The following is a 25,300-nucleotide window of genomic DNA, read 5'->3' as shown; positions in this document are numbered from 1 at the left end:
TCATCTCTCATCTATTCCTCTCCCCTCTCCTCTCCTCTCCTCCCCCTCCCCTCCCCCCTCCAGGTTTTTGACCTCCACTCAGGTCCCAAGCCAGTGGTGTTTGTCCTCCACTCCTTCCTGTCAGCGAAGCTCACTCGTATGGGCCTCCTGACGTGAGACAGCAGCAGCAGCAGCAGCGAGGAGACACTCCGTAAATGCTGATACTTTTCTTTTACTTTCTTTTTCCGACTCCTCCATTCAGAGCTGAAGCTTTGGAGTGAGGGAGATTAGACCACAAGTGTTGATTGTCTCAGAACTGTGCCTTCTGTTCAAACATCTCCTCGGCCTCTGGAATCATTTGTTTTACAGATAAAAGGAAGTGGCACTTTGCTTGAAGTGATGAGAGACAAAACAGGCTTTTAAAAATCATTCCACGCATTCACTTTTATTCCAAGATGTGCTCATGAGATTCCATTACCAGTGCACTTCAAGCAAAGTGTTATTGATATTAAGGGATGGACATTTTGTTAGACATTAAGCCCAGAATGGTGAAAGCTCCCTGTTTTACTCTCTACCTTTCATTCCACCACAGCCTTCCAATGTTCAGGGCTCTAATCTGTTAGTCTTTGTGAGTGTGAGACGCTGATTTAGAGTCAGAATGATCAGAGAGCGTGTGTTTGTGTGGGGGGTGGGGGTGGGTGTGTCTATACTGCACCCTTTGGTTGGTTGTCGGGTGTGCCTGCTGTCTGACGGCACCTTCTAGAACATTATCCTAACCTACTGTTGTAATCAAGTGCCAACGGTGCCTTCCTACACGTAGTTACACTCTTTGTAAAGTATTTTTTATTCACACAGTGAGAGAGTTTGAAGCTTTCCACATGGCCGAGCTATAGTATTACTCTTAGTGTAACCGTGTTACTTTGTTTTTATGTTGTTTTTAAAGTCTTATGATAAGCATGACATTAAACTCTGTATCAGATGATGACATCTGAACATGTGTTCCCCCCCCCCCCCCATTTATTACCTTTGCTGCCACATCATGTCTCTGTCATCTCATTCCATTTCTCTTGAGTTTCCTGGTCCCTTGTTACCTGCCTAAAGCAGTGTTTCTCTGACCAAGGAATCACTGCAGTCAGTGTACACACGCTTTCTTTTACATTCCTTTTAATTTGCTGTCTGAAATGTTTTTTACAAATGTATGTTATATTCTTGGTCCACTGACTTGCCTTCTTCTGGAGCTTTCATGGCCTCATCTGTCATCCATCTGCTTCCAGTGTAGCAGTAACCTTTAAGATCAGCTGATCACAGAAATCATCACAATGATACAAAGAGGCGGTTCTAGACCAATGTTACTGGGGGGGGGGGGGGGGGGGGGCATGCTGGGCCCGGTTATTTAAAGAGCATATTTAATGCAGGACAAAAAAACAAAGAGAGTGTTTAAGATTTCAACATTTTGGTTCAGTATCATGACATGGAACACAACATAAACTATAATGAATAATATTCGTTTCAGTAGCTTAGTTACAATTTTATTAAATGGCATTTATGAAAACAAAACACATCCATGGTAACTTTGGCTCAAGTTAAAGCACAGTCTTTGCACCATCACCATTGGTTTTATAATAGGCTCTTTTTTCAGAGGCGGGGCACAGGGTGGTCCAAGCCCAGTGTTATAAGGGCACTGGCCCCTGTGAGCCCCCCCCCCCCCCCTAGAACCGCCTCTGCAAAGAGCAGCCGATCAAAGACAAGGATTTACCTTAAATCTTCTGTATTGTTTAGTCTTTTACTAAACTTATTACATTTAAAGCATTTATACAGAATCTTATCCTTTAAAGACATGTATCATTTTTTAATAATGACAATACTATTATAATAATATTTCATATTATCCAAAAAGGGTTAAAATAGTAGGAAGTTGAATTCGAAACAATGAAAAACAAACTTTCTGAAGCAGAACAAATACTGTTGCTGTTGTTTAGATAATATAGAACCTTTTGTATCATATGAAATAAATGCCCGGCATATTCTAGAAGAACCCTATTCAGAATGATATGTGTTAATAACATATTTTAATGGTGCTTATTCCAAAAGATCTATTGTTTATGTACTGCAGCCGTCAAAAATCCACCTTGAACCACTTAGCTCTCTCACGTGGAAGAGTATAAACCTTGTTTGCTAGTAGGAGTAAAACCTGAAAAATGTTTTACTTTTTTCTTTCACTTAAATCCAAAATGTCACTTTCAGTGGCATGAGCAACTCAGGCCCTGGTGCTGTTCGTTCAGGTCTTGCTGTTTTTTAGTATGCATTTTTCAATTATTGCCTGGAAAAATGCAGAGTTGGTGTGAGAGAAAGTGATGTTAGGCATGCATCGATTTACTGCTGTTATTTAGATGGAGTGTGAATGAAGTCATGTGACGAGCACTGAGCAAATTCAATTGATTGATGAAGAGCATCAGATGCAGTTGAAAGCTCTGGTTAAAGCCACTAAATGGACCTAGGGTTAATGTTATTTGCTAATCTACTATGCCCAAGCAATTATGACTTCAGTCTCTAAATGAAGGTTGGCTTGTCAATGAGCACCACGTGACTGTAATGTAGACATTTCCATATCCTTCAGCTGTTCATGGTGCGTGTTCCTGAAGCGAGCCTTCCCTTCACTAGAGCCTCTGTTCTTTGGGCCTCTAACAATGTCCCATTGTTTCCCCTCATCGTGCAACACAGAACCAGATATCCCGTCTGTCCTCGGATAAGGAACACAGTCACAGTCTGTACGACCTTCATTCTGTTTGGGACAGTGTCCTTGTGATGGTTTGGAGACTTTTTTCATTCTATAGTAAATGCATAAAACAAACTGAAACATTGACATTAATAAAATGCATTATGTCAACAGATTTCACATAACTGTATTAAGTTAGTGAAGGCAATAATATTAAGTTTAAATAAGTTCAACTTCATATTATTGCTTTTTAACCTTGTAAATCTGTTGACATAATACATTGAATTAAAGTCAACGTTTTGGTTTCTTTAGTGTCGGCTGTGATAAAGACTGGCAGGCTTCACTTCCCCTCATGTGTTCCAGTTAGATCTGGCCTGACAGAAAGTGTTGTTCCTGTGTTGCTCTCCATCCTTCCCCACCACACCTTTTACTCCATGTTAGTACTGTCCTCTAACACACCGCACAGATCTGATTGTCTTAAGTTGGTCAACCTTCAACAAGCGACAGGCCGTCCCTCTTTAAACTCGGTGCACTAAATCTGTGAATGTACACCTCTCCTCTGCTTCCACATGATGATGTTCACCTCCTTTCTGTGATTGTGGCTCCTGTCTATGCAATGCAACGCTTCAAAGAAAGGGTTTTGAACCAAAGGTAGTTTTTGTGGCAGCTTGATTCCAACACAATCATTGAACTGAGGGGTCTCGGCAGAATAAAGTGCTGCTGCCTCAACCCTTCATATGCAAAGTATTTTAGACTTCCTTCCAAGATACTTAATAGCCTATAATGTATGATAGCAATGTAATAATCACAAATGTAAAAAAAACTACCAATAAAACTGTTACAAATTACAGACTGTGTGGTTTGTTTTTATTTTTAGGACATTGGTTTTAGATTTATAATTTATTCAATATTAACATGTCATTTTACTTATTGATTGTTTTACTGGGTTTGGGTGCACATGTTTTTTAAAGCCCAGACAAAGGTGCAAGAGCACCAGCAAAGTCACAACTAACAATCACCAAGGGTTGTGTCCTCTAGATTTAGTCTCTTATTTTGCCCTCAAAGTGCACCAGATTGATGCATTTCACCTTTCATTTTCCTGTTTCCATGTTATTATCCTCCAAAGTGTTAGATAAACACTGACAAATTCACAGCTGACCAGAAGTGATATCCATTAAGAAATGACATCTCAACATGTATCACATTTTTTTAATATCTTTTAGCTCTATGTTTTCATAAGGTCTTGCAAGTGCAAGTTTTTTAATGCTGTACACACAAAAAAAGTTATAAAACGTATACAAATCTCAATATTATGCTTTTAAATTGTGTTAGCATGATTCTGGTGGTAACATTTCCACCAGAACTACACCTTTGTTAGGAGCTCTGCTCCCATCTTGTGGACTACAGGCTGTGAACCGTTAACAAGAAGCTGAGAATGTATCAACATCTGAAACTAGAGAAATCTACATGATTGTGGGATATATAGCCTATATATTGTGTAGCATTTTCTGATATATTTCACACATTTTCTTTGTTATTTGTAAATGTGTATGTAATATTGAAAAAATGTGCTCAACAACTATATAATGTATAGAGTGTAGGTATTTGTAAGGTAAATATATATGTAGGCTGGCATAATGTATTTGCCATTTTCTGAATTTGTTATTTAGCAGTAAAATATATAAATTATTAATAATGTCAAATTATAAAAATGTAATGAAATTACAATTAGCAACACCTTATCCATAAAATGTTTATGTTGATGTGGTTGGTGAATGTGTGATATTTTAGTACATAAGTCATTTAAAGTTGTATTTGATAAGGTGTAACCGGAAGTTGTCTCCATCTTCTAGCTTGTGGTTGTGTCGGGCCGATGTAGAGCTGTCATATTAGCTTAGCAAGCTAACGTATTAGCCTCTGTTTGTCATGTAAAGAACAGTCGGTACCGACACAACACAGTGCTGTTAACGAATTCATGTATTCACATATCTGCCTTTGGAGCAAGAGGATAGAAACGTGAGAGGCGAGCACAAGAGGGAGATGAAATGACAACGTCAACATTACAGGTACCGTTAGCCAGTACAGTTACCTTGCACTGGACATCAATACAATACTTCAATGTAAGCTAACCTTCTAGCAAAACAGCTGACGCTAAAGCCCGCTGATGTTGTGGGTGTAGTTAACTGAGCCTTCAGTTAACAGTTCCTTCAGTTAACAGTTCCTCCATTAATTTGTTCCAAAACATGAGCCTTAAAAACCTCAAACGTTAACGTTACTGTACCAGCTAACTACTATACAATAATACTATTATTAATCATAGGGAGGGGTTTTAAATTGTGGATTGCTAATTTATGTCAAAGCCACTGGTGGTTTATGGGTTCTAAAGAAGGTAAAAACAAAAGCCATACCACAGATCAGGTGAGGAATAGTGGGTTATTTTTGTAGAATGAGAGAGAGACTGTTGTATATATTGTGCTTTGTTCAGTTGAAGCTCCAGTGTTGAATGTGCAGGCTAGTGTGAGAATGACACTGTGTTCCTTTCCTTTATTTATGTGTCCACCCCAACCCATGTGAGGCCTACATCTGTCCTTTGACTGTATTTCTGTCCATCTGTTCCAGAAAGCGATTGATCTTGTGACCAAAGCCACAGAGGAAGACAAGGCGAAGAATTATGAGGAGGCCTTGCGACTGTACCAGCATGCTGTGGAATATTTCCTACATGCCATCAAATGTGAGTAAAGCAGCCGGAAGAACACTTTAATTGGCTTGATACCCTTCTGTTGTTACAATGTTTCATTCACATTATTGTTGTCATTTCCTCAGATGAGGCCCACAGTGACAAGGCAAAGGAGAGCATACGAGCAAAGTGTATGCAGTACCTGGACCGAGCGGAGAAACTCAAAGACTATCTGAAGAATAAAGACAAGCAGAGCAAGAAGCCCGTCAAGGAGGCTCAGAGCAATGACAAGTGTGTATGCTTCCTGCCCTGAAACATGTTCAAATCTGTGTGATCCACTGTGTTTGATTCACCTCTGTGTGTCTGTAGGAGTGATAGTGACAGCGAGGGGGAGAATCCAGAGAAGAAGAAGCTGCAAGAGCAACTGATGGGTGAGTAAATGTGAAGGCTGCAAATATTCCTCTCAGAAAAGCCAGTTCATAAGATGTTTGACAACCATATATGATATTGTATCAGCGTAGTGCACTGATACAATTGAAATATACTTTAGGGATATATATTTTGTAGTTTTTTCAGATGTAGTTCACACATTTTCTTTGTTTTATGATAGTGTGCATTTAATATTTCCAAAATGTGCTCAACAACTAAACATAATGAAATCCAATTAAAAAAGAATACATACAACATTAAAACACATTTATAAAATCGAATTGGGAAAGTAAAACATTATAAACATGATCAATATTTTATAATAAGAAATTGTAACATAAAAACAGAGTGGGTTGGTCTAGAGCAGTGGTTCTCAACTGGTCAGGCCTCTGGACCCACTTTTTCCTTTGTCAATAGATCGCGACCCGAAATTTTGAACCACTCAAATCTATTCAACAAAGAATCGTGCTGTAATATATATATATTTGCTTTTCAGCATACAATATTAATGATTAATGCTTCCACAAACCCACTTCAATCAGCCTGCCCAGCTGGCACGCTTTGACATTCAGGAGAACGGCACGTCGAAGTTGCTGTGCCCTGTGGGTGCCCTGTGGGTGAACAAAGGGCGTATATCGAGACTACTGCCTGTATACGGCAGTAGGAGCAACTCTTGATTTTGCCATGGCGGCACTAAAGGAGGTTATGCCCTCTAACCATCGGCTGCCCCACTGAGTTGTCGATACCATCTCACATGCCTACGGGGCCAGTGGCCGCCCCCTGCCATCAGGGCTGAGATGCCACTCTACAAGGAGCATCTCAACATCTTGGGCTGCCCTGAGAGTGGTGCCCCTGGAGACCATCTGCGCGTCGTGGACATCTTCTGGCACATTCTCCAGTTATCAGGTTAATGTCGCCACTCCCCATTCTTTGGGCGTGGTCCTTTTGCCGAGCTCCGCTGCTTCCAGTAGTGAGCAAGGGCTTGGATTTTTCATGACATGGTTGGTATAGGTCATCCAGTGCTAAAGCACCGCCTCTGGCGGTCAGTAGGGACGAAATAGAACGATAGTTACGGCTGTAACTATCGTTCTATGAGTCCCGGATGACCGCCAGAGTTTCCTGTCACTCAGAATTCTTGTGTGCTCGCGAGAAGATTCTGGGAGCCGATCCGCTAATGACGCCGGCCTATGTAGCCGTCGTCACGTGGGTCACAGGTGACTTTGTTGTTATTACGTACTCGAACTACGCATGCGTGCGATGGACATATCCAGTGCTAAAGCACCGCCTCTGGCGGTCATCCAGGACTCTTAGAACCGTAGTTACAGCCGTAACTATCGTTATGAGAGGTTCTTATAGAAGTTACTTTCAATTACACTGATACAATATGGTTATTTGTTTAATTTAATAACCAAACAGTGTTTCTTGAGTGTTGATGACATATATTTGTGTGTATTTATTTATTTATATTCCAAAGCAAAATCCTCTTCTTCTTTGTAAAAAAAAAATACAGATTTATTATAAGCATTCTGGAGTTAATTGCAGTTTTGAAGTCATATTATGACAGGAGCCTTTTTAAAGAGACTTTAACATGCAGAGACCTCACATTAATGTTTGGTAACCATGGTAATTAAGGTAAGGAAAAAGCTATTACAGATGAGCACTCAATGTTTTTTCCTAAGTTCAGATTTCGAAGTGTATTACACAAGCAACTTCCCGAAATCTAAAATGAACTCCTACACTTTAACATGCTGTGAAGAAAAGTTTCTGTTCAAACAGGAAGTGCAAGCTAACTTGTTGAATCCATATGGATGCTCTTTGATGCTCTTACACAACTATCGAAATATGAACAATTTATTGCTTTTATACCATGATTGTTTCCTAGTACGAACCAAAAGATCTCACTAGTTCCTACCATCCCTGAAGGCAACATGGCTGAGAAAGGGCTTCAGCTTTAATTTGCTGTCACTCGTGATTCAAACCCCTTAACCCCGCAGTTAAAGCCCGCCTCCCAATAACACATCTGGGCCAAAAGTCTGAAAGTTAAGAAATACGATCTAAAGATAAAAGCCATCTGAAACTGAAGAATTACATTTGAAAATATGAAATAATAGTTCTGAATCTGAAAGTATAAAATCTGCAGCTGAAAATAAGAAGAACTAAAGAAATAGAATCTATAAAAAAAGGGAAATGTGAAAGAATACAGTTTATTCCAAATAATTACTAAACTAAATCAAAAATAATATTCAAACTGAAAAACTTTTCATACACTTATTATTAGTTTGGATACATCATCTTATTTTTAAAAGTTCAGGATCAAAACTTTCAGATTATCTTTATTTTTTCAAATGATAAAAACTTTTGGCCAGTATTTAGCTCCATAGATTGTTCTCTGATACCAAAAAACTTCCATGTTAGACAGCAACTAGTGTAAGTTTACCTCTAAAGAGTTTCTGTCTCCTGTGTGCAGGGGCCATCGTCATGGAGAAGCCCAACGTCAGGTGGAGCGACGTGGCTGGACTGGAGGAAGCCAAGGAGGCTCTGAAGGAAGCTGTCATCCTGCCCATCAAGTTCCCTCACCTCTTCACAGGTACACACTAGGGGCGTTCACACCAAGTTCTTTTCCCACAATAGTTAATGAGAACTCAGTTCATGAGAACTCTTTTAGTTCTGATTAACTAAAGCAGATCGCGTTCACACCGCAATGATTTCCTGGGGGTGGATTAAGCAAATGAAGCCGCTGACGTCACTTCTTCTTCTTCTGCTTTGAGTTTACTGGCAGGCCGCAAACAACTTAACGGCGAGTACAGTAGGTGGCGGTATGGGGTGTAGCTGGGGGGGGGAGGTTAGGATGATTCCAAGAGCCCAGCACTGGGGGGGGGGGGGCCCAGAGAACACTATTATTATCTTTTTATTAATATGGTTTTATTATTATCCTAAAGTAAGTTAATGTAGATGACTCAAAAGTATAATTGCCTGTATTAAAAAAAAACGTCACAAAAGAAACAAACAGGTGCTTGTTACTCTGTTTGATAGAATGAGCACCCCTCCCTTCATTCATTGCATGGTATGGGCGCCTGAGCAATGGAGCAAGCGGAGCAGGTGCATCCCCACAATTGACCTTGGGGGAGCAAACGTGTGCTTTTGCACCCCCACTTTTTGATCATATGAAAAATATGATATGTCCCCCCCAATATATCACTGTAAACATAAGTATGTAATTTCAATCGAATTAATAATACGCAATGAAAGAACTTGTGCTGATTATAGACACTTAATAGCGAGTTTTTAAGTTTCCAAAGATTGTGACCCCCCCGCATTTCGCTCACAATGGTTTGACCAACTGCCTCCCACCCACAGCAGTCCTGATGCAGGTAGGCTGAGTGTAAATCACCGCGACCAGTCTGTCATTGGTGGCAGACCTTATCAGTAAGTTGCTCAAACAAAGAATATGTTAGACATGTCTTTACTTCTACCACTCAATACAAAAAAACACATGTATAATCATCACCTTCTCTTCATTTTCGCTGCATTGAATTACAGGTCACTCTTTATGTTAGCTAGCGGTTAGCTGACGTTTGCTAGCTAGCTAGTAACATCAACCAGTGTGTGTGTTTGACTAGCTAGCTACCTGGTAGATCGAAGCCCATTAGAGTTTGGGTTTATTAGGATCCCCATTAGCTGTTGCATGACAACAACTAGTCTTCCTGGGGTCCACACAAAAGATAAAACATTACATTCGACAAGACTTTTACATAAAAGTAAATTAAAAATTAAAAACTGATTTCCGAAGTCCATTTTCCTTCATGCATTGACTTTCATATTTTCCATCATATACCACTTATTTTCTGATTTCATTTCATTGGAAAGAAAATAATGATAATGAGAATAAAATAAGAATAAAGTACTTATATTTATCTGCATTTACAGATGTCAGCCTTCAATTATCTTAAGGTTCAACTACCTGAAATGAAAATAAAAGAATGAATTATAGAAGATAATATGATAGAAGCCCATCTCCTACTGTAACTAACCTGCACACTGTGTGTGTGTGTGTGTGTGTGTGTGTGTGTGTGTGTGTGTGTGTGTGTGTGTGTGTGTGTGTGTGTGTGTGTGTGTGTGTGTGTGTGTGTGTGTGTGTGTGTGTGTGTGTGTGTGTGTGTGTGTGTGTGTGTGTGTGTGTGTGTGTGTGTGTGTGTGTGTGTGTGTGTGTGTGTGTGTGTGTGTGTGTGTGTGTGTGTGTGTGGCCAGCCAACCAACCAGGTAGAACATGGCAGAAAAAAGAAAAAATCATGTATTCAACCCAGTTCAGTGTATTCATAAGTGTATTGCTCTCCTTAATGTAGAATGATGTGGTGACTGTGCAGACTCAGGGAGGAGGCAGAGGAATTGAGAAAGAGACCCAAGAGTTACAGGTAATGGGATATCAGACAGCTTAAAGTGTAGGATAACATCCCTAGTCAAAAAATGCTATAGGAATCTCTATACGTTTTTGGAACCCTATAGGAATCCTTTAGGATCCCATAGGATTTTAAGACAGTTCTGTGCTCTATATTGCAGGAAATTGCACGTACAGGTGTTCATTAAATTAAAAAAATTCTGCCATGGAGGTGGTCGTGCCTGACCCACTCCAAACCACCCCTTGCCTGCCAGTTTCTAATCTTGCACCCCCACTTTCAACTATAACTATAGCGTCACAGCAGTGCACCAGCAGCTTGCAGCTTGAACAGACTGACAGGAAAATGTCCTCTACAGCTCATGAATCAGGAGCTCAGAAACTAAAGAAAAAACGTCAGCAAGAGGAAAATAATAAAAGAGGTCGACAGCTAGTCCCCAGGTATTTTCACAAGAAAGGTATTTATTCACAGAACTTGTTTTGAAGCCCATAACAGCTTGGCCAACATTTTGTGGCTGACGTTGGCTACCTGTTGCTATCAAAAATTAGATGAGTGTAGATGAGCCCAGTGAATTTGTATCCAGCAGCTATGCCCTTTTGCTATGGCTAGCTAACCTAACCTGTATAATGTTACATGCTAATCACATCTGCTCTAATGCACAGATGCGGCTTCAGGATCAGTACCCCTTCCCTCAGGCCAGCTCCCAGTTGAAGGAGAGGGAGGTAAAGCAGCAGGGCTTGGGGTTAACAAACATATTTTAAACATGCTTACCATGCATTGAATACAACTTTAGGTAATATTCACATTTAGTTACTCTAGTTCTTCCAGTAATTGCAAAACCATTGAGCACTGGCACATTAAATTGAGGTTGTTACAGTAGCTATAGCTAGATTTGAGCAATTGGAAAATATCTATACAAATGATTATTATTATTATAACAATTAAGAGATAGCTCGAGCTGTATTGTGTTATTACTATTATAGGGCATTTTATAAATGATGTACACTATGGATACTCTAGAGCCAGGGCCCTCGAGCAAGGCAGCCAACGAGGAGAGCAGAGGTGAAGAGGCAGACGTACCAGTACAAGAAGAGGTCGAGGACCATGAAAGCAGCACAGATGAGGAGGAAGCAGCTATGGACAGTCAATGTCGGGGACAAAGTGAGGCTACGACACAGGATGCCACAGATACTGAGCCACCTGTAGTGGTGTCTGAGGTAGAAGATCTGCTATCACTTGACCCAGGGTTGTTCCCAGCTAGGATGAGTGACAAGGACAGGGCAGCTATTGTAAAGAAATTAGCAATGCGAGAAACAGATCAAGAATTTCCACATGATTCAAAGGGAAAGAGATTTCCAGATTACTTGAAATACACCAAAGCAGATAAGGGTAGGGGAAAAGTGAAAAGGGACTGGTTGATTCACAGTGAAAGTGCAAATGCACTGTTCTGCATACCATATGTTATTTTCTCCAAGGAGCAAAAAATACCCTCTGTTACGGTTTGTGAAGGAAGCAGGACCCAAATGCAGATATAAACTGAAAAAACTCCTTTATTTCAAGGCTATATGATATAAACAAAGACAAAACAGAACACTCACCGAAGAACTAGTCATGACACAAGACGAACCGACAAAGAGATACAGAAAACCCAGAACTTAAATACACAAAAGACTAATCACACAACAAGACATAGGTGAGGAGGGAGGAGGAAACACAGGGGCCACAGGTGAACATAATCAGACAATTAGACACACCAGGGAAACTAACGACAGGAGAAAAAAAACACAGGAAAAAGGACCAGACAATAAACAGGAGGAAAACATGACAGGGAAAACAGCAAAACACCCAAACCTGGACATAGAACGTGACAGAACCTAAACATACAAAACTACCAACGTGACATGAGCCTAGGAGTGTGACAGAACCCCCCCCCCTCAAGGGACGGATCCCAGACGTTCCAAACAACAAAGTCCAGCAGGGTGGGTGGAGGGGGTCCGGAGGACGGGTCTCGGGCGGACGGCCCGGGGGCAAGGCAGAGTTCAAAAAGGGGAACTCGGGCGGACGGCCCGGGGGCAAGGCAGAGTTCAAGGAGGGGCGAAGACCACAGCTCTCAGGGGACCGGGCAGGAGCCGGTGTTGACCGGACAGGAACCGGTGTTGGCAGGACCCCCGGCGATACAGGTGATGTCGAGGCCTCCAACGAAACAGGACATGGGATTGGCAGGGCCCCGGGTAGAAAAGTAGTCGGCGGGACCTCCAACGGGACAGGACACAGGACCGGCAGGACCCCCGGCAGAAGAGTAGTCGGCGGGGTCTCCAACAGCACAGGACATAGGGCTGGCAGGACCCCCGGCAGAAGAGTGGTCGGCGGGGCCTCCAATGGCACAGGACATAGGGCTGGCAGGACCCACGGCAGAAGAGTAGTCGGCGGGCCCTCCAGTGGCAGAGGACATAGGGCTGGCAGGACCCCCGACAGGAGAGTAGTTGGCGGGGCCTCCAACGGCACAGGACATGGAGTTGGCAGGACCCCCGGCAGAAGAGTAGTCGGCGGGGCCTCCAACGGCACAGGACATAGGGTTGGCAGGACCCCCGGCAGAAGAGTAGTCGGCGGGGCCTCCAACGGCACAAGACTTAAGGTTGGCAGGACCCCCAGCGGAACCTCCAACGGCACAAGAGTAGGGACTTGAGTGGAGACTTGAGCGGAAACTTGAGAGTTGACTTGAGAGATGGCTTAAGAGGAATCTTGAGCGGGAACTTGAACGGAGACTTGAGAGGAAACTCGAGAGGAAACTCAAGAGGAGACTCGAGAGGTGACTCGAGAAGTGACTTGAGAGGGAACTCGAGAGGTGACTTGAGAAGTGTCTTGAATGGGAACTCGAGAGGTCACTCGAGAGGGGACTTGAGAAGAGACTCGAGAGGGGACTTGAGAGGGGACTTGAGAGGGGACTCGAGAGGGAACTCGAGAGGGAACTCGAGAGGTGACTTTAGAAGTGTCTTGAATGGGAACTCGAGAGGGGACTCGAGAGGAGACTCGAGAGGGAACTCCAGAGGAGACTCGAGAGGGGACTCGAGAGGGAACTTGAGAGGTGACTTGAGAAGTGACTTGAGAAGTGTCTTGAATGGGAACTCGAGAGGTGACTCGAGAGGGGACTCGATAGGGATCTCCAGAGGAGACTCGAGAGGGGACTTGAGAAGAGACTCGAGAGGAGACTCGAGAGGGATCTCCAGAGGAGACTCGAGAGGGGACTCGAGAGGTGACTCGAGAGGGAACTCGAGAGGTGACTTGAGAAGTGTCTTGAGAGGTGACTCGAGAGGGGACTCGATAGGGAACTCGAGAGGTGACTTGAGAGGCAACTCGAGAGGATACTTGAGAAGTGTCTTGAATCGGGACTCGAGAGCTGACTCGAGAGGGTACTTGAGAAGAGACTTGAGACTGTTGTTTCGCTAACAGAACACGAGGAGCTGGAGTCGGCTGGAGAGCCAGCAGGAGACGAGGTGCTGGAGTCGGCCGGTATGCCGACAGGACTCGGGGAGCTGGCGTGAGTTGGAGAGCCAGCAGGAGACGAGGTGCTGGAGTCGGTCGGTTTGCCGACATTACTGGAGGAGCTGGCGTCGGCTGAACAGCCAACAGGAGACGGGGTGCTGGAGTCGGCCGGTATGTCGACAGGACTCGGGGAGCTGGCGTCGGCTGAACAGCCAACTGGAGACGAGGAGCTGGAGTCGGCCGGTATGCTGACAGGACTCGGGGAGCTGGCGATGGCCAGTAAGCCAGTCCCGGAGCCGAAACTGGAGTTGGAACCATGGGTACTGGGGCCGGTACTGAAGCCAGAACCATGGCTGTAAGGTCCGGTTCTGGAGCTGGAAACATGGCTGTAAGGTCCGGTTCTGGAGCCGGAAACATGACTGCTGGGGCCGTTACTGGAGCCGGAAACATGGCTGTATGGTCTGGTTCTGGAGCCGGAAACATGGCTGTAAGGTCCGGAGCTGAAGCCTGGATCATGGCTGTGTGGGCCGGTTTTGGAGCCGGAAACATGGCTGTAAGGTCCGGTTCTGGAGCAGGGACCATGGCTGCTGGGGCCGGCACTGGAGCCGGAACCATGGCTGCTGGGCAAGGAACCGGAACACGGATCCATGGCTGTGTGGAATGATACTGGAGCACGGTACCATGGCTATGTGGGATGGTACTGGAGCACGGAACCATGGCTGCTGGGTCCGGCACTGGAGCCGGAACCATGGCTGTTGGGCGCAGAGCGGAAGCCTGGACCCCGGCTGTGTAAGCCAGGTAATGGAGTATGGAAGCAAAGCTCCGTGGGCCGGTACTGGAGCATGGAGGCATGGCTCTTGGGGCTCGGACTGCTAGCTTGGCTTTGCGACTCCTTCTCTTAGCAGCCGCCTGAAGGCTCCGTGGACCTCCATAAGCCAGACGAGTTCCAGCATACGACTCCTGGACAGGAGCAGGAACTGGGGCAGAAGCATGGGTTGTCTTCAGAAGGATCCCACCGAGGTATATGGTGCCAGGTTGGGAATCCCACACCGGGATCATGGCTGTTGGAGCACGGGCTGGAATCCTGGCCCTGCGTCTCCTAGAGGCTCTTTGGAGACTCCGTGGACCTCCAACAGGACCGTAGTCGGATCCGAGGAAAGGGTTAGAAGTGTCGGACCAGTCCTCAGGACAACTTGTGAAAAGCTGTAACCAATCCGGCAACGAACTTCTCAACCAAGGCATTCCGGCCACCTTCATTCGTGCTCTCTCGAGAATAGCCTCTTTTTCCTTCCTAGAATAAGTTCCTTTCCACTCGGCATGAGAGCATTGAAGGGAAAAGTCTAGATCGGACAGATCTAACTCAAAATCTTCCATATCCGCTGGGTCCATATTTTTGGTTGGTTTGTTCTGTTACGGTTTGTGAAGGAAGCAGGACCCAAATGCAGATATAAACTGAAAAAACTCCTTTATTTCAAGGCTATATGATATAAACAAAGACAAAACAGAACACTCACCGAAGAACTAGTCATGACACAAGACAAACCGACAAAGACAGACAGAAAACCCAGAACTTAAATACACAAAAGACTAATCACACAACAAGACACAGGTGAGGAGGGAGGAGGAAACACAGCGGCCACAGGTGAACATAATCAGACAATTAGACACACCAGGGAAACTAACGACAGGAGAAAAAAAACACAGGGAAAAGGACCAGACAATAAACAGGAGGAAAACATGACAGGGAAAACAGCAAAACACCCAAACCTAGACATAGAACGTGACAGAACCTAAACATACAAAACTACCAACGTAACATGAGCCTAGGAGTGTGACACCCTATCTTAGTGCTTTGAGTAGTGACCAGGGATACAAGATGTGTGACGTCGAGTGGCGTCGCATGTATTATAAATTCCCAAGCCATGAAACAATTAGGAATCACAGGGACTGTTATTTGCTATGGAAACACCTACAGTGTTTGGTTATGACTGCATATGGCGTTGATCATCAGTTGCAGAGAGATCTACAGTCTGAAATTGAGAAAAACAAAGCTATCTTGCAGAGACTCCTTGATGTCACTCTGCACTTGGCAACGAGGAATTTAGCTTTCCGAGGTAAAACGCATGCTTTGGGCGATGTCCACAATGGAAATTTTGTAGGTACGCTAGAACTTTTGTCACGATATAATCCACTCTTGAAAGACCACTTAAACAAAACCAGGACATCCAAAAAAGGAAGCCAGCTAACTCATTATCTGAGCCCAGACATCCAGAACGAGTTTATTGAATTGTGTGGGGGAAAGGTTTTAAAAACCATTCTGACGGGAAGGGAGGATGTCATATACTATGGAATCATTTGTGATGCAACGCCTGACATTTCCCACACGGAGCAAAATGCTGTGCTCATAAGATATCTACATTATAATGAAGACACAGGCGAATGGGAGATCACTGAAAGATTTATTGAATTCAAAGATTTCAACGGGAAAAACAGGATGTGAAATAGCAGGCATGATGGAGAGTGTGCTTCTGGATCTAGGGATAGACATTAGTGATTGCAGGGGGCAAGGGTATGATAATGGGGCGAATATGTCAGGGAAAATCAAGGGAGTCCAAGCCCAAATACTGAAAAATAATAATCTTGCTACTTTCTCACCTTGTGCCTCCCACACGTTGAATCTGGTAGGCGTGCATGCTGCAGAATCGAGCCCTGAAGTGTCCAACTTTTTTGGTTACATTAACCGCCTCTAAACATTTGTAAGTGCCAGTCCATCTCGTTGGTCGATATACAAAAAGAAAACAGGTTGCTCTGTACATAGGCTATCTGACACTCGCTGGAGTGCGAGAATTGATGCTGTGAAACCTGTAGCAAAGCACCTACCTGGTGTCATTGAAGCCCTTGCTACCATACTGAGCTCATGCAGTCTCACAGGTGAGGCCAGATCTGAAGCTGTTGGTCCTTCTCACAATTTGGGTGAAAGTATTGCAATCTATTGATGACAGAAATGTGATACTCCAGTCAGGGAAAATCTCAATAGAGGTGGAGGCAGGTAATGTTGCTGCACTAAGAGATGAGATGCAGACTCTCAGAAATGGATGGGATGCTATTCTGTCTGAGGCATCAATGGTAGCTAAGGAAATGGAGATTCCGCCTCATTTCAAAAAAGAACTTTGCCGTGAGAGGAGGAGGAAGAGGTTTCATGATGAAACTGCTGAAGGAACAGGTCAGGAGGATAGGCCAGAAACAACATTCCGTAACACTGAGTTTTTCACTGCCATGGACCAGATCATAAGTGACTTGGACACTCGGTTCCAAACAACAGCAAATATTGTTGAAGAATTTGCTGCCATACTTAAAATTGGGAAGTTGAGTGACAGTGTCATGGCTTCTGTGTGTCAGCCACTGAGGGAGAAATACTCACAGGATCTCACAGATCAGTTTGAGAGTGAGATAAGGCATCTCAATAAAATATTTTCTGCCACTTTCCCCCCTGATTGTAGCTCTCTTGATCTACTGAATGCAATATACAAGATGGAACTCCAGAGCATTTTTGGAGACGTTTTCTTGACGCTCCCAGTTACCGTAGCTGGTGGTGAAAGATCATTTAGTAAGTTGAAACTTATCAAGAGCTATTTAAGATCTACCATGTCGCAAGAGAGGTTGAACAGACTTGCAATGTTATCGATTGAAAACAAGCTGGCTCTGTCACTTGATTTCAAAGAGCTCGTAAAAGATTTTGTCACCAAGAAGGTCCGGCGATTGGCGTTCGGGATTTAGGGATAAAAATCCAGTCTATGACAGGATTGTGGGATGTTTCCCTAGCTGACAGGCTACAGCCCACATTGTGAACAATTACTATCTGATGCATAGTCCTCTAGCACTACATTTTTCCTTGTTTGCTGTAAGTGTGTTCATGTCCTGAGAGTTTATTGTTTTATAGTTGTGTTCAAATCTTCAGTTAATTTATACTTTTGTCCTTGTGTTGTTCAAATCTTAATTTAATAATCAAAGAATGTTGAGATTTTTAGTTTGTTCATTCCTGTATTGGGTGTAATTTTCAATTAAATAGAAAGAAGATAAAGTTGATAGTCAGTGCATGTTGATTTCTTGCAGTCCATTACAGTTCATTAACTTCAACAGGGTTTTCGAGGTTGGGTTTCATCGTGTCGTTTAGGGGGTGGACGCAAGGTCATGACCCCACCAGTATCCAAGAATCCTGAATTGTCCCCACCAATAGCTCAACACTTGTCACTCGCGCCTCCTCGAATTACTTGCGCGTGTAACAGGTAGGTCTTTAGCACTCTGCTGAGAAAGGCAGCAACCCGGCCGCTACAGCAAAAAAGCTAGTGCTCTGCCCGCGACAGTTCAAAATCTGCTTCGTAAAAGGTATATCCAAGCAGGGAATGATTGTATTCTACAGGGCAAATCAAAATGTAAGTGTCTGTCAACCTAATAGTGTGCTTGAGTAGACTATTTGTGTTGGAGATGGGATTACAGAGAGACAGGACAAGTAACAGCTTTTGTATGTTGAGTATCAGAAAACATTGTCACAAGAATAGGGGAAAATATGCCTAGCTAGTGCGACTCAAGGTTCTTTGGTAGACTATTGCATTGGTCCATTCATTGAAGATGAACGCAATGCGACATCCTTTACTAGGCTCACCCACCAACAGTTCAGGTGCTGAACTGCTGATCCGAATGTATAGGTAAAAACCATATTATGGGTTTTCATCAATAAATAAATGGCCAAATCTTTTTTAGCGTGCGGGGGCCCACAAATAGATTCTTTCATGGGGCCCATAATTTCATGCTACGCCCCTGTGCATAGATATATATAAACACTAGATGACTCACCCGCGCTGCTGGGCAATGGAGACCGACGTTGCCACATGGCGGCCATATTGCCACAGGCAGCACTCATAACATTATGTCTATGGTGCACTATTGAAATAACCGTAGATTGCTAAATTTTCAACCAATTTTCAAACGGTTTGGTTTGTTATAAACATCAAAGATGTAGTTATGATACTGCATACTTATAATTATATAATTAACTCTTTATTTTCATGTCTTGTTGTCTCCTGTATCATAGCCATGCTAATAATGTTTATAATAAACCAAACCGTTTGTAAATCAGTCAAGATTTCAGCAAGTTAAGAGTATTTCTGTGCAGATCACTCACCTTACAACAGCTGTAGCAGTAGCTGTTGACTGTGGCAAGATGGCCGCCGGTGACCAATGCTGGCGACTCCCCCTTGAGCCATCTAGTGTTTATATATATCTATGGCGGTATGCACCTTAAAGTTGCAATCCGCCAAAAAAACGAGAGAAGAAGAAAAACTTCCACTTCCGCTGTATATGATGCGTCTGTTTACCTTCCGACCTCAGACATGATGGAGTTGACACGCGCACAGCCCTTATGAAGCATCTGAACAGCATGTCAATTGTAAATTGACAATAAAGCTGATCTTTTGTACAGTGCTTTTGGTTCTCTCTTTTATTTACCACAGTCAACAGACAACATTACAGTTACAGATAAAGTGTCAGAGGAGAAATAAGCAAGATACAGGATCTGTTTAATCGCCATGTAGGTTCTCTTTTATTTATCAGCAGCAGATCAATAAGTGTCAGTAGTATCAAAACAATATAATAACATTGGCAATATATATATATAATAACAATAATAGGTAGGCTCAGCAGCAGACACACCTTAGTGCAAAGTTATGTGCCAGTATTAACAACAGTGGCACATACGTATATATAATAATAATACAAAATTGACTGTCCCAGATGTAGGGATTATTTTGTCCCGGCATGATTTAGCGCTGTGGACGATTCCCATGGCCGCTAACTTTACCGAAATACAGTCGTACTGTACATGCCTTCAGTAGAAGTCTCTGGATCGCGTCGTCCAAGTAAATCTCCAGAAGAGCCGACACATCATCATCACTCCACCGCTCCGCTTATTTATTTGGTGTTGCCATAACTGCTTTCACAAAAGTAATCTCTTCGTTTGTGCGCTGCGCTGAGCTTTTAATGCGAGCAAATACAATGGCGGCTTCCAAAACTTTTTCAGAGATCTACGGGGCGTGGTTTGCATTCCGCCCAGCCAATCAGAAATACGAACCTTTTTCTCCCACGAAAGTCCCTGCTCTCTAGCAGGGGCTGAAAAGGGGGTAAAAATGGTTCTGATGAACTAATTTAGTTCAGGGGGCTTTTTGGTGTGAACGCAAATATATTCTGATGAACTATTGTGGGAAAAGTACTCCGGTGTGAACGCGCCAACTGACACATACAATGATCCAAAAGGTGAGAAGGATGGCAAAGTTATTACATAAAAAAATGAACATTAATATCAGAGCAGATCAGAGGATATCAGCTTATGTATTAGAATTATGTAATTCACTTTAGATGTTCTTCAAGGCTGTCAAATAGTATTTTGCCGTGTTCACACCAAGTACTTTGCCTTACTTAGTTCCCAGCACTTAGTTCCCCTATGGAACTAAGAGCCGATCGCGTTCACACAGGAACAAGTTCCCTGAGGGAAGATTACGCAAATGAGCCGCTGGCGTCACTTTGTCTTCTTCTGCTTTGGTTTTACTGGCAGGCCGCAAACAACTTCACGTCGTATACTGCCAAAGTCCCCGGAGTTGGGGACTGGCTTCAGTAGAAGCTGCTGGGACCCAACCACTCAGAATTGGGACACATTTTTCCCCCCAGGAGAGTACCACCTCTCAGCAGGCACTAAAAATGGAGGTAAAAGTTCCCGGCACTAAGTATTCTTTTTGGTGTGAACGCGACATAAGGGCTACTAACGGAACTAAACAGGAAAAGTATGGGGAAAAGTAATCCGGTGAGAACGCGCCTATTACCTCTGTTAGATAGTTCCCTCTCATGACCAACATGTTTTCTGATCTCAGGCAAGCGGACCCCGTGGAGAGGCATCCTGTTGTTCGGCCCCCCAGGCACGGGGAAGTCGTACCTGGCTAAGGCTGGGGCCACAGAGGCCAACAACTCCACCTTCTTCTCCGTCTCCTCCTCAGACCTCATGTCCAAGTGGCTGGGAGAGAGTGAGAAGTACGTCTCTTCCTGGGCAGGGGTCTGTAGTCTGAAGATGTACTCTAACCTGGGAAAGACAACTTTATTATAGAGACGGGTTGTGTTTTCAGCCCACTGCTCTCAAACCAGTTACACACAACCAGTGTTGGGCAAGTTACTTTTAAAAAGTAACTAGTTATAGTTACTGCTCTCAAAAGTAACTAGTTACTTTATTAGTTACTAAATTATAAAAGTAACTAGTAACACGTTACTTTACTTTAAAAAATAATCACAATAAAAATTGTCATGTCAAAGTTTTTGTGTTGTTCTGTGGCACAGTAAGACAAAAGACAACTCCCCATCATTGTAGCAATTATCATTATGAAATGTAGTGGAACAATAAAACACAAAAGATATGTTTAGACATTTTGACAGGCATCTTTATTGTAGCCTCAACAACCAAGTGGACAATGCTTTCTGTCCTGCACACAGTTTACATTTGACCGTAATATTTGTTGTGTCCTTTATCCCCACAAATTGAAAATAGTGGTTATATCTCCAAGTTGTAAATGCGCTTCTGCTCTCGCTGATACTTGCATCTGCCATTGTGTGTGTGTGTGCTGGTGGTGGGCGTTGCCGTGTATGTGTGTTTGCAAGTGTTTGTGTGTCTGTATATTTTCCCCATAAGGCAAGACCCGCACAACTCTGTCTCTGATTGGCTTACCCTGAAATGTTACCCCGTGTTAACCAATCATCCCTCCTCTCTGGTCACTTTCACTTTTCCATGGTGCTGTGAGAGGACATCACTGTATTCGCCTGTAAGTTACATCCGCAGGCAGATTCGGTTCAGTTGGATCACATAATGTAATGCAGTAACGCACCCAACGATAATTAAAGTTAAAAAGTCTCCAAAATGCTACAACTACTGTCACAAACTGGAGGAATGTGAAGTATTTTGTTAAAGGAGGATGATAGTGTAATTAAGGAGCATTATTGGAGTGACTTTGATGGTTATTGGACTCAGGATTAATTCATTTGGATTCCCGCTGTATGAAGAAATTAAAGGACGGCGCAAGTGGAAACAATTCACAAAGGGATTAAACTGTTTAAAACACATGCTCAAAGTAAGCCGGATTTTGCCGATGTGTTTATGTGGATTCAAAAGTCGTAAATAATCTACAAAATGGAGGAGACCGATCTGATCGGAGCAATTGTGACAAATAATCCAACTGAAACCGGCATGGACAATGATTATGTTTTTAAAAATGCGCTTATCCAGAAAAGCCTGGTTTGGACAATTTACGGGCAGAAGAAACATTTCTATTAAAGAAAGAATTATACATTGCTGTCTTTTTATGCCTTTAATAACTACTAACTTGAATTTGTATTCAAATTAATTAATCAATTATTTTTTATATTTTTATTGTAATGTAGAGACAAGGCTTTTAGCGACAATCATGTATTGCGTTACAATTATATGTAAAAAAAAAAAGATAAAAAAAAAAAATCTAAATATGATATTTGGCCTCAAATCATCTGAAGCCTGGCGCACCCCCTGCGATCTTGGTGCGCGCCCCCCAGGTTGGGAACCACTGGCCTAGAGGGCCCTGACGGCTCGCCACTGGTTAACTATGAAATCAATTTGGGTTCAGTTTATGGGATAGGGACACTTTGACATGTTGACTGCAAGGACTGGGGATGGAACCCTTGACGCTCTGATTGGTAGACACCCATTTAAATCCTGAGACACAGTCGCCCCTCCAGTCCACATGTTGAAGTGTCCTTATGCAAGATGATGAACCCCAAAGCTCCCGTAGACATGTCTAAAGTATTGATGTGCAAGTTGCTTCGGATAAGAGCGTCAGCTGAATAACATGATGTGATATGATGTAGTGAACCTGCTCAAAGACAAGGTGAAGAGGAACACTCATCACCTCTTTGACTCACTTAGGCCGCAGCCACACAAGGACGATAACGGAAACACACCGCAATAGGCACCAGAAATGTGTATGTCCATACGAGACAGGTCGAACCGCTGGAGACGCTGTAGTACAGGGGTCGGCAACAGGCGGACCGCGGTCCGGGTCAATAATCGGACCAATAATCAATACATTAATAGGGGATTTCAATTTTGACGGGGTGATTCTATTTGAACCGCTGCCGACAGGGGGCGAAAGAGACGAGTGAGCGATACAGGGAGAGAAACACAGAAGAAGAGATGAGATCGCGGCAGAGAGAAGCGGAGAGGAAAGTGTGAAGAGAATAATTAGCGATACAGGGAGAGGAGAGTGAACAGGCGTGTTAGCGGCAGACAGGAGAGACAAATAATGACACATGGCGCTCTCCAAGAAGAGGAAAGTGGACATTGAAAACAGAGCTTTGAACCCTGAGTGGACTCATTCATGTTCATCCTGCCCACTGGGAGCACAGAACCAGTGTGTCTCATTTGTTCAGAGACCGTGGCGCTCATTAAAAGTGCCAAAACGTTTGTGTTTGACCAAACACCCTCTCAACTCAGAACTGAGGTCTGTTAGAAATTAAAATCAATGTTTTGATGCTATAATGTAGCTTAAACATACCGTCAGTTTAAACGCTCTTTTATACTGAAAAACCAGAAATTCTAGTGCACAAAGCAGTTAAGCTTTTATTCTGAAAATCCTTCATCTACGGTTAGCATGTAGCATGTGGCTAATATACGATTTCCTAGAGATGAATTGAGAAGCGAAATGACTTGGTGTGGTGAAAACCGAAACCTACTGATTTAACACTACAACGATAGATGTCGAGATACTACCATGTTGAATATTAAATGAAAGTACAGTTTATTTGAATACATTATTGTTTACAGACGAGAGTAGCATGTGGCAACATCCGGAATGACCGGAAACCAAACGAGCCGAGAAGTATTGTTTAGAGTATTGATTACAGCGTTTAGAATGTGTTAAATGAAAAGTGATGAAAGAGAATATGAGGAGAAACGGCGTGTTAAGCATATATTGAATGTGAAAAGAACCTATCCTCTGTTTAAATGCAATAACGGACATTGGAGACGAGGTGAGCCGGCTGGCGGGGAGGAGCCAGCAGAGGATATATATAGCAGCGCCGGAGGAGAGATCCGCGGTCTTCTTCTTGCTCAGGAGAACCAGAGCACAGCTGTTTTCTGCCGGAACAATATTCTGTCTGTAACACTACCGCGCCTTTTTTTAATTAAAGTATCCCATTTGAATCTTTTCAGAGACTCCATTTAGTCTCATTTTAAAGCTTCTCTCCTGGACGCGAGAATAAAGAACACATTTAACAATTGGCGAGCTAGCCAGGATCTCGCAAAACCGGGAGAGACTACAGCAGGCTGCTTGCTGGACCCGCTGGCATCCGTTCAGCACACAGAGAGCTCAAATCAACTAGGTATGGAGAAACCTGTTATATCGAATTCTTCAATAGTTAATGTAGGACAATGTTAGTTCTGTGTGTTTGACGGCGGCCAGCGGATCCTGAAAATAGCTGTGCAATTTAAGTTAAAACAAGCCTAAATTGATAAATATTGGTAGCATACCACGTGGCGTTGCTTTGTTACAGGCAGGGTGAGTTCAATTTCTTTTTTCTATTTAACCCTGCATGCTATTCGTTTGTCTGTTAGTACATGTCGGCTAGAGGCCAATCACTATATGTGTCTTTTGTGGCGTTTTACGTGAATGGTTTTAGGCCATTAAGCAGTCGGGACTGCTTGAGGCAAAGACACAGCCAAAGTTTGAAGCTAAGGTTATTGGAGTGAGTGTTTTGTGTAACAACAGCGTGAGGCTGTTTTAAAAAAGTCCTATTTCAAGGAAAAGGCCTGAGTAGTTTGAAGCTCTCAGTGGTTACACCATTCTGTTTTTCAAGACATTGCGTTGTGGATTACGGCAGGAAGTGCGACATTCGTGCGTTAGATAGACGATATTCTTCTAATTGTGTTTGCTTAGCGTCCTATTTGTCCCATAAATAGCGTGTTTAAACAGAAGAGATGACCATACTGGCTCTTAAAGTCAAAACATTTACGTACATGGGTAGAGGGCTATGACGTAAGGGTATGAGGCCCATTTATCATTGTAAACTAAATGGAAATGTTATTTTAAACTACAGTGTTGTGTGTTGAATTTACTAGACAAAATATCACCTCACCAATTTCAACTCCAGGTGTTTTCTCAAATCCCTTTGTTCTTCAGGTCAAAGGTTGGAAAACCAGTTGCCATTTTGTCTTGACCTCATGTTCACGGTGAGCCACACGGCAGTCACCATTTCATGAAATGCTAATTGAAGTACTCTGTTTGCTTTAACACACTGAGGCTAGGCATTCCATCTTCTAAAGAACATCATACTTCTTGTTAGAGTTAGAACTATTGGAAGTACTTCTGCTGGTAAATGTGTTTTGGCGGTTATGTGCTGTGTTGTTTAACCATAGTGTAAATTCCTATTTTAAAGATATTTTTGAGGAAACTAAGTTTCTCCTTTGTTAAAAACGAGTCAGTTTTGAAACAGCTATTCCCTAGTGGATTAAGCTGGAATTTAAAATAGCGCACTCTGGTGGTAGTACAGAATTATTACCCA

The 25,300-nt window shown here is 43.0% G+C and overlaps 2 protein-coding genes across 4 annotated transcripts in view; both read left to right on the top strand.

The window, feature by feature from the left end:
• The window catches only part of sntb2 (syntrophin, beta 2), a 64,529-nt gene extending 60,986 nt beyond the window's left edge, over positions 1-3,543 (top strand). Inside the window, exon 7 of the mRNA XM_079681527.1 lies at positions 64-3,543. Within this exon, the coding sequence (XP_079537653.1) occupies positions 64-156 (93 nt within the window). The 3' untranslated portion in view covers positions 157-3,543. The remainder of the gene's footprint in view (positions 1-63) is intronic.
• Positions 3,544-4,510: 967 nt separating this feature from the next.
• Positions 4,511-25,300, top strand: part of vps4a (vacuolar protein sorting 4 homolog A) — a 46,049-nt gene continuing 25,259 nt past the window's right edge. The window contains exons 1-7 of one of the 3 annotated variants that reach the window (XM_079681180.1): positions 4,511-4,761; positions 5,315-5,426; positions 5,519-5,663; positions 5,742-5,803; positions 8,269-8,388; positions 20,286-20,434; positions 20,599-20,755. In XM_079681180.1, coding sequence (XP_079537306.1) covers positions 4,741-4,761; positions 5,315-5,426; positions 5,519-5,663; positions 5,742-5,803; positions 8,269-8,388; positions 20,286-20,434; positions 20,599-20,755 — 766 coding nt within the window. In that variant the 5' untranslated portion in view covers positions 4,511-4,740. The remainder of the gene's footprint in view (positions 4,762-5,314; positions 5,427-5,518; positions 5,664-5,741; positions 5,804-8,268; positions 8,389-20,285; positions 20,435-20,598; positions 20,756-25,300) is intronic. The other 2 variants (XM_079681182.1, XM_079681183.1) reach the window with 2 other exon arrangements.

Source organism: Notothenia rossii (genome assembly GCF_949606895.1).
Source record: "Notothenia rossii genome assembly, chromosome: 5".
NCBI lineage: Eukaryota > Metazoa > Chordata > Actinopteri > Perciformes > Nototheniidae > Notothenia > Notothenia rossii.
This window is presented reverse-complemented; position numbering and strand designations above follow the sequence as displayed.